Genomic DNA, 14107 nt, shown 5'->3' on the forward strand with positions numbered 1-14107 from the left:
GCCACCGCGCCCGGCCTTCTTTTTTTTTTTTTTTTTTTGAGACAGAGTCTTGCTCTGTTGCCCAGGCTGAGTGCAGTGGCGCAATCTTGGCTCACTGCAACCTCCGCCTCCCAGGTTCAAGCAATTCTCCTGCCTCAGCCTCCCAAGTAAGCTGGGACTACAAGCACACACCACCACGCCCAGCTAATTTTTGTATTTTTAGTAGAGACAGGTTTCACCATATTGGCCAGGCTGGTCGTGAACTCCTGACCTCGAGATCTGCCCACCTCGGCCTCCCAAAGTGCCTTGCCTGGCCTTACAATCAATTTCTTATTCTTGGCCGGGCACAGTGGCCCACATCTCTAATCTCAGCACTTTGGGAAGCCAAGGAGAGCAGATCACCTGAGGTCAGGAGTTTGAGACCAGCCTGGCCAACATGGTAAAAATCTGTCTTTACTAAAAATACAAAAATTAGCTGGGCGTGTTGGCACTCGCCTGTAATCCCAGCTACTTGGGAGGCTGAGACACGAGAATCACTTGAACCCAGGAGGCAGAGATTGCAGTGAGCCACGTAGAAAGTACAGTTATGATGGGGAAGAGGGAGAAACCAGTGGCTGAAGAGGGGCGTAGTGGGGTTGAGATGGGGGGGTGTTGGTTTTGTTTTTCAACAGTCTGGAGCAGGCTTTGAGGCAAGCTAGTTTCAAAGCAGCCTAGGGTGGTGGAAAGGGCTTGAGTTTTTCCTCATCTTGACCGCGACAAGCTTTTCCTCAGCTTGATCTCATCTCTGCCAGGTGGCAGGGCAGCGAGAGCCCTGGCTCGGGAGCCAGACTGCCTCCGCTCTTAGCCCAGCTCCACACTCCAAAGTGTGACTTTAGCCCAGTTATTTGTGCCTCAGTCTTCTTTCAAATGGGCATAATAACAGTACCTACTCCATAGGATTGTCGACCTAAAAAGAAGCAGCTTGGGCAAAATTAATATAAGTAGAGAGTTTATGTGGGCCAAGCTTGAAGATTGCAACCTGAGAGCAGAAAGTTTCCCTGAATGTACACTTCAATTACTAGCAGTTACAGATGGAGTTTTGAAGGCAAAAGTAGGGGACAGGGAGTGGACTGATGCGAAGTTGTTTGTCAGGAATTCTCATTGGTTTACAGAAATAACATTGTTAAGCTACAGACTGTGGGTTGTAGTGTCTGGTGTGGCATTATTGGGTTAATTTATAGCTATTTATGGCAATAGCAAGCAATTTCAAGAGATGAATACACAGTTCAAAGTGGGGAGTAGGGCCTGATTTCAGTCTCATTTTAATGTCTCTCCCCGCCTGACTTGCATTCCTCAGATAAAAATTCTTTTCTCAGGATCATTGTAAGAAGAGAGATAGCTCCCAGCCTGGGCAACATGGCAAAACGCCGTCTCTACAAAAAATACTAAAAAATGGGCCAGGCATAGTGGCAAGTGTCTGTGGTCCCAGCTACTCGGGAGGCTGAGGTGGGAGGATTACTTGAGTCCAGGAGGCAGAGGTTGCAGTGATCTGAGATCGCACCCCTGCACGCCAGCCTGGGAGACACAGTGAGACCCTGTCTCAAAAAAAAAAAAAAAAAAATTGCTCATGCAAAGATGCAAAGTACTTAGAACTGTGACTGCCTGGCATGGCACATAGTAAGTACCTGCTAGGTGTGAACCGCTATTGTTGTTGCTAGCTATGTGGCCTTGGGCATGTCACTTAACCTCTCACTTTGTCATTCAACCTCTCATTTAACTTCTCATCATTCATCACTTGATTAAGGATTCAAAGTGCCTTTGCCCATACTAGGTATTCAGCAACACTCAGTTCCCTTGGTTCTTTATATGGTAATAATAGTATTTTACATATGAACACTTACTACACTCCAGGCAGCTCATCTATTACCTTCATCATCCTAGTTAATTATCAAGACAACCATATGAGGAAGTGACATTCGGAAGCAGGTATCCCTAGTTTACAGATGAGGAAACCAGGGTCGAACAGATTGCGATTGGCCCAAGGGCATATACAAAATGGCTGAGCTGAGATTTTATAATCCTATTTCTTTTTCAAATACTGACACTGGAGTGGGTGATGACTAGTTGTTACTAAATCCAGTGGCTAATCCTTTATTGCTACATGGTTTAAAACCGATTGTTGCTGCTAGCTGATGATGAAAGGCTTTGTAGCCTTCCTCCGAGTGGGAACACTTTGCTGCCCCCTTGTGACTCACCAAGTTTCTGCCTCCAGGTTCCACGTTATTTGAAAAAATAAACAAATAAATAAAAGGCCCGGTGCTGTGACACACGCCTGTAATCCCAGCACTTTGAGAGGCCGAGGCGGGCGGATCAGGAGTTTGAGACCAGCCTGGCCAACATAGTGAAACCCTGTCTCTAATAAAAATACAAAAATTAGCTGGGCGTGGTGGCACGCACCTGTAGTCCCAACTACTTGAGAGGCTGAGGCAGAAGAATCTCTTGAACCCGGGAGGTGGAGGGTGCAGTGAGCTGAGATTGCACCACTGCACTCCAGCCTAGCAACACAGCGAGACTCTGTCTCAAAAAAAAACTTTTTTTTAAATTAACTGTCTTTTCTGGTACTGTAATTTCCCTCCAGAAAAGGTGTTGAGGTGTCGCCTGGGAGCGGCAAGGGGAACATGATTGGAGTTGAATTTTTTTGTTGTTGTTGTTGTTTTTTAACATAGAGGAGAAAATATAGGTGTCTCTCTTTTTTATTCTTTCTTTCTTTTTTTTTTTTTTTTTTTTGAGAAGGAGTTTTGCTCTTGTTGCCCAGGCTGGAGTGCAATGGTGCGATCTTGGCTCACTGCAACCTCCACCTCCTGGGTTCAAGCGATTCTCCTGCCTCAGCCTCCTGAGTAGCTGGGATTACAGGCACGTACCACTCTGCCCGGCTAATTTTTTATATTTAGTAGAGATGGGGTTTTACTATGTTGGTCAGGCTGGTCTCAAACTCCCGACCTCAGGTGATCCGCCCGCCTCAGCCTCCCAAAGTGCTGGGATTACAGGCATGAGCCACCGTGCCCGGCCTAAATATAGGTGTCTCTTACAACAACTAGGGGCTTCACAAAGGTGGCGACAGTGGGCTCTGGTCTTGAGGGATGACTAAAAGTTTTCCAGGCAGGCTAGGAGGGGGAAGGGCATTCTGAGCAGAGGGAACAGCATGGGCAAAAGCACGGAGATGTGATGGAGCATCTCAGGATTTTAAGCGAGAAGAGCAACATGCTTAGATTCATTCATTCTCTGATTCAACACATATGTGTCACATACTGTGCTGGGTGGTGACAATGACGGTAGTGAAAAATACCAAGTCCCTAAAATTATGGAGCTTACTTTCTAGTTGGGGAGGTAGATTTGAAGCAAATGCAAGTATGAGATGCCTCTGGATAAAAACAAAGCAGGGGATGGGAACAGAGAGGGACCAGAGGGTGTTATTTTCAACAGGGTGGTCAGGGAGGCCTTCCCTGAGCAGGTGACATTGGAGCAGGACTGAATGAAGTGGGGGAGCCTGCTTCATGAATGAATTGGGAAAGATCACATGAGGCAGAGGCAACTACAGGTGCAAAGGCCCTGAGGTGGGAGAGTGTTTGGTGTGATCAAGGAGGCAGAGGCGGGGTGGTGGAGGACTGGAGCATCCTCAGTGCAGGTCGGGGTGGGGATGAAGTTGGTAGGAGATGGAGGAGGTGAGGTAGCAGAAGACTCAGTCATGTTTTCATGGAGGACCTTGTGGGCCATGGCAAGGAGTGGGGATCTCATTCTAAGAAGGGCAGGAGGTGTTTGCTGAGACTGTGTTGAGATGTGAGAGGAAAGAGAGGAATTTAGATGGCTGGCAGATTTTCACCCAAGCAACTAGGAAGACTTCACTATGGATGGGCTAAGTTTGAGAAGCTTATTAGAGCTCCAAGGGGAGCTGTCAGCAGGCTGCTGGACAGCAGCTGGATCCGTGTGTCTGGAATTCTGAGGAGGGATCAGAGCAGCAGGCATCTGTGCAGAGGGGTCATTGAAAGACCTGGATGAGATGAGATTCTCAAGGGAGCGAGTACATAGAGACAAGTGGACGAGGTCCAAGCCTCGTGGCTCCCCAGCCTCCAGACTCTAGAGGATGGAGCCAGCAGGACCAGCAGAAGGCAGGCACTGAGGAATGACTGACTGGCTAGGGAGCTCAAAGGAAAACTAGGAGAGCTGGGTGTCCCAGAAGCCAAGGGAAGCAGGAGTTGCAAGGAGGATGGGGTGATCGACAATGTCCAATGCTGCTGAGAGGGTCCAGTAAGGTGAGGACTCAGACCCAACTGCTGGATTTGACAGCAGAAAGGGAGGGTATGGATGACCTCGGTACACTCTAGCTTCACGGGCATGTGACCTGTGTAGTGGGACAGGGCCCCACTCTTAGCAGGGTCCTGCAATTGTTCTAATGCACTTCTGAGACCCTGTTGAATTTTTTTTTTTTTTAAGACAGAGTCTCACTCTGTCGCCCAGGCCGGAGTGCAGTGGCGCAATCTCAGCTCACTGCAACCTCCACCTCCCAGGTTCAAGGGATTCTCCTGCCTCAGCCTCCCGAGTAGCTGGGATTGCAGGCATGCGCCACCAGACTCGGCTAATTTTTGTATTTTTAGTAGAGACAGGATTTCACCATCTTGGCCAGACTGATCTTGAACTCTTGACCTCATGATCCACCTGCCTCGGCCTCCCAAAGTGCTGGGATTACAGGAGTGAGCCACCGCTCCCGGCCCTGTTGAAATTCTTAATACCTTTCTGCAGTGAGTTGAATATGGAACCTCTCTCAAAACATGTATCCATCCAGAATGTGACCTTATTTGGAAAAGGGGTCTTTGCAGATGTAATTAAGGTAAAAATCTTATGATGAGATTGTATTGGATTAGGGCGAGGTGTCCTAATAAGGGAAGATAGGTGTCCTAATAAGGGAAGAGAAGGGGAAAATGACAGGTGTCCTAATAAGGGAAGAGAAGGGGAAAAGACACAGAGAGGTGACATAAAGACAGAGGCAGAGGCCGGGCACCGTGGCTCACGCCTGTATTCCCACCACTTTGGGAGACTGATGTGGGCAGATCTGAGGTCAGGAGTTCTAAAACAGCTGGGTCAACATAGCGAAACCCCGTCTCTACTAAAAATACAAAAATTAGCCAGGCGTGGTGGTGGGTGCCTGTAGTCCCAGCTACTGAGGAGGCTGAGGCAGGAGAATGAAATGAACCTGGGAGGCAGAGCTTGCTGTGAGCCGAGATCGTGCCACTGCACTATAGCCTGGGTGACTCCATCTCAAAAACAAAAACAAACAAACAAAAAAAAACAAAAACAAAACAAACAAAAAAAATTAGCTGGGCATGGTGGCACACACCTGTAATAACAGCTACTCGGGGGGCTGAGACAGGAGAATCACTTGAACCCTGGAAGCCAAGGTTGCAGTGAACTGAGATTGCGCCACTGCACTCCAGCCTGGGCGACAGAGTGAGACATTTAAAAAAAAAAAAAAAAGACAGAGGCAGAGATTGGAGTGATGCATCTACAAGCCAAGGAGCATGAAGGATTGTTTGCAGCCATCAGGCGCTTGAAAGGAGGCCGGATGCGGTGGCTCACACCTGTAATCCCAGCACTTTGAGAGGCCAAGGCGGGTGGATCACTTGAGGTCAAGAGTTCGAGGCCAGTCTGGCCAATATGGTGAAACCCTGTCTTTACTAAAAATACAAAAATTAGCTGGGCATGATGGCGCATGCCTGTAATCCCAGCTATTTGGGACGCTGAGGCAGGAGAATCGCTTGAAGCTGGGAGGCGGAGACTGCAGTGAGCCGAGATCCTGCCATTGCACTCCAGCCTGGGTGAGAGAGGGAGAGTTTGTCTCAAAAAAAAAAAAAAAAAAAAGAGGCTGGATGCAGTGGCTCACGCCTGTTCCCAGCACTTTGGGAGGTCGAGGAGGGCAGATCTCGAGGTCAGGAGATCGAGACCATTCTGGCTAACATGGTGAAACCCCGTCTCTACTAAAAATACAAAAAAAAAAATAGCCAGGAGTGGTGGCGGGTGCCTGTAGTCCCAGCTACTCGGGAGGCTGAGGCAGAAGAATGGCGTGAACTGGGGAGGTGGAGCTTGCAGTGAGCTGAGATCGCACCCGTGCCACTGCACTCCAGCCTGGGTGACAGAGCGAGACTACGTCTTAAAAAAAAAAGGTGTTCACATCCAAGATCTCATTTGATCCTCACAAAAGGCCTATGAGGTAATAAAGTAATTCCTTTCATGTCCATTTTTCAGATGACAAAATGGAGGTTCAGAGAGGTTAAGTAATCACTCAATGTCACACAGCCAGTGACCAGCAGACCTAGAACTCCGATCACAATAAGGTCTTTAGCCCTCTTCGTGGCTGCCCATTTTAGCCAGCTTTTTTTTTTTTTTTTTTTTTAGATAGAGTCTCACTCTGTAGCCCAGGCAGGAGTGCAGTGGCATAACCTCAGCTCACTGCAACCTCCACCTCCCGGGTTCAAGCAATTCTCGTGCCTCAGCCTCCCTAGTAGCTGGGATTACAGGCACACACCATCACGCCCAGCGAATTTTTGTATTTTTAGTAGAGACTGGGTTTCGCTATGTTGGCCAGGCTGGAACTTTTGGCCTCAAGTGATCTGCTTGCCTTGGCCTCCAAAAGTGCTGGGATTACAGGTGTGAGCCACCTCACCCAGCCTTTAGCCAGCTTTTGACACGCAACGAGTGGGGGTAGCAAATTCTTGGGCATGTCCACTTACGAATGTGGAACCCAATGTTTCTATGGGGGTTGGTGATAGGGAGGTGGCTGTTCCTCTAGCAACAGTGATCCAGGCCAGCCCTTGGCAGGACTCCCTCCCCAGAGTTGGCTGCAAAGCCAGCCAGCTGGCAGCCGGCCAGGCTCATAGAGTGAGCCCACTTGGAGCCGAGAGCCACACAGAGGGCACAGCAGGGGCATGAGGTCCAACAAACTCAGGCTGTGTGTGCTTCTGCCCCAGAGAAGACAACGGCGCTGGGAGAGACAGCAGCCACAGCTTCCCGAGAAGCACTGGAATCCTAGGAGCAGCTGCCGGGCAGGGGCAGGCAAGGCAGACAGATGGAAGAGTGCCCAGGCTGCATAAGGGTGGCAGTTTGAGGTTCTGTTGAAGGAGGGAAGTGACAAGCTGGGCTGAGTGACAGGCATGGATGAGAAGGCAGACCAGGCTCTGGAGAAAACAGCACATGAACCCATCTTTAGTGACAGTGAACTGAGCAGAGAAATGTCACTTTCAGGCCTGGAAATGGCCAGGGAGGCATAATAGTGACTCCTGCAGGGGGCTTCTCCTCAACCAGGAGCTGGGCGTCCAGGGCAAGGTGGCCAGACTTGTGCCATCTCAACTACTTGGGAACAAATAGACTTGGCACTCGATGTTTAGCCACCAAAGTCAAGACCAGGAGCCCCGAAGTCCCATCTCCCAAGGAGCTGAGGAGCCCAGATGCTAGAAAGGGGGCCACAGGATGGGCAGGGCCAGCAGCTGCCCGGCAGGACATCTGTCACAGCCCATTGGGCAGCAACCAAGAGGAGTGCGGAGGCTACGCGGCCCCATTTGCCGAAGGGGAGGGCTGCAGACTGCTCATCTGGGAGAGGGACAGATGAACCCAGCGCCAGCCAAGGAGGTCACAGCCCAGTCGGATCACAAAACAAAACAAAGCAAACCCAGCTCTCATTAACTGAAGCTTGGCACATGCTGGGCATTGTGTGATGTGCTGTCTTTGGAAGAGCTGCCTTAATTCATAGGATAGCTAAAGTGTAATTATTATGTGATTACACCTTATTATGTAATTATTAGACAGAACCCACTTGGAGCTGAGAGCCCCACAGAGGGCACAGCAGGGGCGTGAGGTCCAACAAGCTCAGGCTGTGTGTGCTTCTGGCCCAGAGAAGACGACAGCGCTGGGAGAGACAGCAGCCACAGCTTCTCTAGAAGCACTAGAATCCTAGGAGCAGCTGCTGGGCAGGGGCAGATGAGGGGGCAGGTGTCATTATCATGACCTCCACTTTATAGATGGAGAAGCTCAGGTACAAAGAAGTAAAGTGCCTTATATAAGTCATGTAGTTAAGTCTTCGAGGTGAGATTCAAACCAGGTCTGTCTAACTTTAAAGCCTGTTTTGTTCACTCTCCCTGGCAGGGCTATTATAACCATTACATGAAATAAAATATGATATTAGTAATAGTGAAGGCAGCCAGGCACGGTGGCTCACGCCTGTAATCCCAGCACTTTGGGAGGCCGAGATGGGCAGATCACGAGGTCAGGAGATCCAGACCATCCTGGCCAACATGGTGAAACCCCATCCCTACTAACATACAAAAAAGAAAATTAGCCAGGCATGGTGGCACAATCCTGTAGTCCCAGCCACTCAGGAGGATGAATGAGGCAGGGGAATCGCTTGAACCCGGGAGGCAGAGGTTGCAGTGAGCCAATATCGCACCATTGCATTCCAGGCTGGCGACAGAGCAAGACTCTGTCTCAAATAAATAAATAATAGTGAAGGCCAGGTGCGGTGCCTCATGAGTATAATCCCAGCACTTTGGGAGGCTGAGGCAGGCGGATCATTTGAGGTCAGGAGTTCGAGAGCAGCCTGGCCAACATGGCGAAATCCCATCTCTACTAAAAATACATAACTTAGCCGGACCCCAGGAGGTGGAGGTTGCAGTGGGCCGAGATCGCGCCACTGCACTCCAGCCTGAGCGACAGAGTGAGACTCCATCTCAAAAAAAAAAAAAAAAAGAAAGAAAGAAAGAAATGGGGCAGGTGCAGTGGCTCACATCTGTAATCCCAGCACTTTGGGAGGCTGAGGTGGGTAGATCACTTGAGGCCAGGAGTTCAAGACCAGCCTGGGCAACATGGTGAAACCCCATCTCTACTAAAAATATAAAAATTCGCTGGGTGTGGTCGCGGGTGCCTGTAATCTCAGCTACTCGGGAGGCTGAGGCAGGAGAATCCCTTGAACCCAGTTGGTGGAGGCTGTAGTGAGCTGAGATTGTGCCACTCCACTGCACTCTAGCCTGGGTGACAGAGTGATACCCCATCTTAAAAAAAAAAAGACAGGGTGCGGTGGCTCATGCCTGTAATCCCAGCACTTTGGGAGGCCGAGGCGGGCAGATTACCTGAGGTTGGGAGTTCAAGACAAGCCTGACCAACATGGAGAAACTCTGTCTCTACTAAAATACAAAAATTAGCTGGGCGTGGTGGCACATGCCTGTAATCCCAGCTACTCGGCTACTCAGGAGGCCGAGGCAGGAGAATCGCTTGAATCTGGGAGGTGGAGGTTGCAGTGAGCCAAGATTGCACCATTACACTCCAGCCTGAGCAACAAGATCAACACTCCGTCTCAAAAAAAAAATAAAAATCTTCTAACCTAAAAGTTGGAAAAGCCCCTAGAAGTGATGTACTCCAACCCTCTTTTGTATGCAGGAATTCCTCCATGCCGCCTCCAAGAAAATACTGATCCAGTCTCTGCTTAAGTATCTCCAGGGATGAGGAATTTACTATTTCCCAAAGCAGTCATTTACATTTTAAGACTCCTATCATGATTAGATAGCTCTTAATGGAACTGCGCCAAAATCTGCTTCTTTGTCAATTTCACCCAGGGGACCAGGCTCTGTGCTGTGGGACCACAGAGACTCACAGTAATATCAATTGTCAAGTACTTTGAAGATTTCAAGCACTCTCTTTTTTTTTTTTTTTTTTTTTGAGACGGAGTCTCTCTCTGTCGCCCCAGGCTGGAGTGCAGTGGCGCCATCTCTGCTCACTGCAAGCTCCGCCCCCTGGGTTCGCGCCTTTCTCCGGCCTCGGCCTCCCAAGTAGCTGGGACTACAGGTGCCCGCAACCGCGCCCAGCTAATTTTTTTTGTATTTTTAGTAGAGACGGGGCTTCACCGTGGTCTCGATCTCCTGACCTTGTGATCTGCCCACCTCGGCCTCCCAAAGTGCTGGGATTACAGGCGTGAGCCACTGCGCCCGGCCTCAAGCACTCTTTTACAGACCACCCCCCACCACCACTGACCTCACAACACACAGTGAGGAAGTTATTGTCCTCCCCATTGCACCAATGAAGAAATTGAGGCTCAGGGAGATGAGATGACTTACCAAAGGGAGCAGGCCTAGTAAGGTGCAGAACTGTGAATTCAGCTGAGGGTTCCTGAGTCCAAAGCCCACACTCTTTCTACACCTCCTCTCTTCCTTGAGTCCCCTCCCTCTCTCCCATGGGCCAGCTCTTCAGTTTTTTAAAGGCAGCTCTCATGTTCCTCATGAGTCTTCTCCTCAGCTAAACATTCCCAGGGCTTTCAACCATTTCTTTTTTTTTTTTTTCTCAGTTATGTTAACTTTATTAATAGGCTGCAGTCTCAAAAATCTTTCTCTTCATCATCAGATGTTTGCGAAAGTTTTGGCCTTTGAGTGTGAACCTGGAGCTTTACTCCATCTATAATATGATTTTCCTGTTGTAGTACATTCCGAAGTTCTTCTGAAGAAAACTGAACCCAACCCAAACCTCTGTGAAAGCCAGTCGTCTTGTCAAAACGCAGAATGCACCTTCTGACATGGCCGAACTGTGCAAAGTGTTCTTTCAGCTGACTCGACGCCACAGTCCAAGGAATTCTTCTCACAAAAACAACAGGCCGATTGATATTTCTACGCAGCGCCACAACACCTCTCGCTGCTGAGGCCGCCATCTTTAGACTCAGCTTTCAACCATTTCTTATCAGGAGTCCCATCACCCCAAAAGCTGGATGGGCTCCAGAAACTGAGCACACTATTCCAGGTGGAGACTGGCCGATCCCGTGCAGAGCAGGCCTCTTGTGCCCTCTCCCCTTTGCTCTGGACAATGTACTGCCATTCCTGCAGCCTGTGTTGGTAGGAATCAAATTCCTGTGTTGGTAACAAAGTCTCATCAATCTGTTGACTTATTTTTCACTCATAAATATGAATAATTTGCATGTAAGTTTGGTCTCTTGTTCCTTTGCAAAATCTTCAGTCCCCAGGAGCCCTGAGAAACAAGTGTTATATGAGCACAGAAGGAAATGCATGAGGCAGCCCGGACACTTAATTATACTTTGAAATGTGTGGAGAAGTGTGAAACCTACCCAGCTTGCTAGATCAGGCATGTGGGCCCTATCTGTCTTTGGAAGGAGTGCATCCTCCCTCTGGCTCTCGATGAATGAAACCAAGTTGAGTTATTGTATCTGCGTGGATTTCCAGCAGCTCTGAGCGTCTGGCAGACAGGAAACAAATCAAGTGACTCTTCTTCCCAGACCGCTCTTGCCAAACTGGCTGTCAGGGGCCCTAGGAACGGAACTCCTTATGATGCCAGCTGGCCAAGCGAATCAGTGGCCAGGGGTAGATTCTTCCCTGCACCTTAAGGGAGATGCCAAACTTCCAAAAAAATGGGAACCACCTTGTGATAGGCACTGCTGAGTGGCAGGTTTCAGGGTCTTAGTATACCCAGTAGGCAGCTCAACTGTCCTGGCGAGGCCAGGCAGGGCTCTCATGCAGAGATGGTGTGCAAATCCATTAGCAATGGCACCAGGACCAGCTGCAATGCTCTCTCTCCCTGCTGTTTGTGGGCACCACTGGCCACCCACTGAATGAGCTGACCCATGGATAGTGTCTTCTTTTTTTGAGACAGAGTTTCAATCTTGTCTCCCAGGTTGGAGTGCAATGGCGCGATCTGGGCTCACTGCAACCTCTGCCTCCCAGGTTCACACGATTCTCCCGTCTCAGACTCCCAAGTAGCTGGGATTACAGGCACATGCCACCATACCCGGCTAATTTTTGTATTTTTGGTAGAGACGGGGTTTCATCATATTGGTCAGGCTGGTCTCAAAATCCTGACCTCAGGTGATCCACCTCCCTCGGCCTTCCAAAGTGCTGGGGATTACAGGCATGAGCCACCACACCTGGCCTGGATAGTGTCTTCTCTTGAGAGCCCGTGCTCAGCTTGAAGTCCCCCTTGTGCCCTCTACCAACCTGCACAAAACCCCCAGCACATTCTTAGCAAACTAATTGTGAGAGACTGCTCACACCTGCCTTGATAAGTGGAAACGGAAACAGGATTTGGCCACAGAATGCACAGGTGACAATGAAAGACTCAGTGCCAGAAAAGGCTCAGGCCCTTTTTCTTGATTTCCAGATGACGACAAAGTACAACACAAAAATACAACCGACGGCCAGGCACGGTGGCTCACGCCTGTAATCCCAGCATTTTGGGAGGCCGAGGCGGGTGGATCATGAGGTCAGGAGATCAAGACCATCCTGGCTAACATGGTGAAACCCCATCTCTACTAAAAATACAAAAAATTAAGGCCGGGCACAGTGGCTCACGCCTGTAATCCCAGCACTTTGGGAGGCCGAGGTGGGCGGATCACCTGAGGTTGGGAGTTCGAGACCAGCCTGACTAACATGGAGAAACCTCAACTCTACTAAAAAAAAATACAAAATTAGCCGGGCGTGGTGGTGCGTGCCTGTAATCCCAGCTTCTCGGGGGGCTGAGGCAGGAGAATCACTTGAACCCGGGAGGTGGAGGTTGTGGTGAGCCGAGATCGTGCCATTGCACTCCAGCCTGGGCAACAAGAGCAAAACTCCGTCTCAAAAAAAAAAAAAAAAAAAAAAAAAAAAATTAGCTGGGCGTGGCAGCATGAGCCAGTAGTCCCAGCTACTCGAGGCTGAGGCAGGAGAATGGCGTGAACCCGGGAGGTGGAGCTTGCAGTGAGCCGAGATAGCACCACTACACTCCAGCCTGGGCGACAGAGCAAGACTCTGCCTCAAAAAAAAAAAAAAAAAAAAAAAAAAAAAAAGCAACTGACAATGTTTCACATTGAAATCTCTCCAGACTCTGCCCATTTTAAGTGTGAACAATGTTCTCATGAACCCAGCCCATATAAGAGCCGCTCAAATATGGAGGCTGACAATTGACAAATAGCACAAACCTGGAGGCTTCAGGTAATTTAGAGAGATGCCACAAGCCCAGTTAGAAGGCTATTTTCCTGGCCGGGTGCAGTGGCTCACGCCTGTAATCCCAGCACTTTGGGAGGCTGAGGTAGGCGGATCACCTGAGGTCATGAGTTTGAGACCAGCCTGGTCAACATGGTGAAACCCCAACTCTATTAGAAAAACAATTAAAAAAACAAAAAATTAGCCGGGCGTGATGGCAGGTGCCTGTAGTCACAGCTATTTGGGAGGCTGAGGCAGGAGAATCACTTGAATCCGGGAGGTGGAGGTTGCAGCGAGCGGAGATCGCACCACTGCACTCCAGCCTGGGTGGCAGAGTGAAACTCCATCTCAAAAAAAAAGCCCAGTGTGGTGGCTCACACCTGTAATCTCAGCACTTTGAGAGGCCAAGGTGGGCGGATCATGAGGTCAGGAGTTTGAGACCAGCCTGGCCAACATAGTGTAACTCTGTCTCTACTAAAAAGTGTAAAAATTAGCCTGGCATGGTGGTGCATACGTATAGTCCCAGCTACTAGGGAGGCTGAGGCAGGAGAATCGTTTGAACCTGGGAGGCGGAGGTTGTGGTGAGCTGAGATCACGTCACTGCACTCCAGCCTGGGCAACAGAGCAAGACTCCGTCTCAAAAAAAAAACTATTTTCCCTTGTTTATTTCACACAAGAGGGGCCACCATGAAACATAAGGCTCAGATGGCAGAGTTGAGTGTGCCACCAGGAAAAGTCTCCAAGATAAGAATCCTCACTACTATCAGGCTCCCTCATGTCTGAGATCCCTACCATTAGAACCACTCCTTTGGGTTAAGGCATTGAAGGCCCCAATCACAAGACAAATTTTTCAGTGTATGAGCTATTGGCTCAACATGTGACTCTTGAGCCACGCTGCCTGGGGTTGAATCCCAACTCTACCAGATACTAGTTGTGCAATCTTGAGCAAGTCACTTAACCTCTCAAATTCTTTGAGCCTTAATTTTCTCATCTGTAAAATAGAGGTAATAAGAGAACCTACCCATAAGGCTATTTTGAGGAGTGATATTATTTGGCTGTGTCCCCACCCAAATCTCATCTTGAATTGTACCTCCCACAATTCCCATGTGTCGTGGGAAGAACCTGGTGGGAGGTGATTGAATCATAGGGGCAGGTGT

The 14107-nt window shown here is 49.3% G+C and overlaps 1 protein-coding gene across 1 annotated transcript; it reads right to left on the reverse strand.

The window, feature by feature from the left end:
• Window positions 1–10313: 10313 nt before the first annotated feature.
• Window positions 10314–10701, reverse strand: LOC100585910 (SRA stem-loop-interacting RNA-binding protein, mitochondrial-like). Its single transcript, XM_012498796.2, has one exon. The coding sequence runs from the start codon at window positions 10691–10693 to the stop codon at window positions 10367–10369; it is 327 nt and encodes a 108-aa protein (XP_012354250.1). The 5' UTR covers window positions 10694–10701; the 3' UTR covers window positions 10314–10366.
• Window positions 10702–14107: the final 3406 nt, after the last annotated feature.

This window comes from Nomascus leucogenys, chromosome X, assembly GCF_006542625.1.
Source record: "Nomascus leucogenys isolate Asia chromosome X, Asia_NLE_v1, whole genome shotgun sequence".
NCBI classification, from domain to species: domain Eukaryota; kingdom Metazoa; phylum Chordata; class Mammalia; order Primates; family Hylobatidae; genus Nomascus; species Nomascus leucogenys.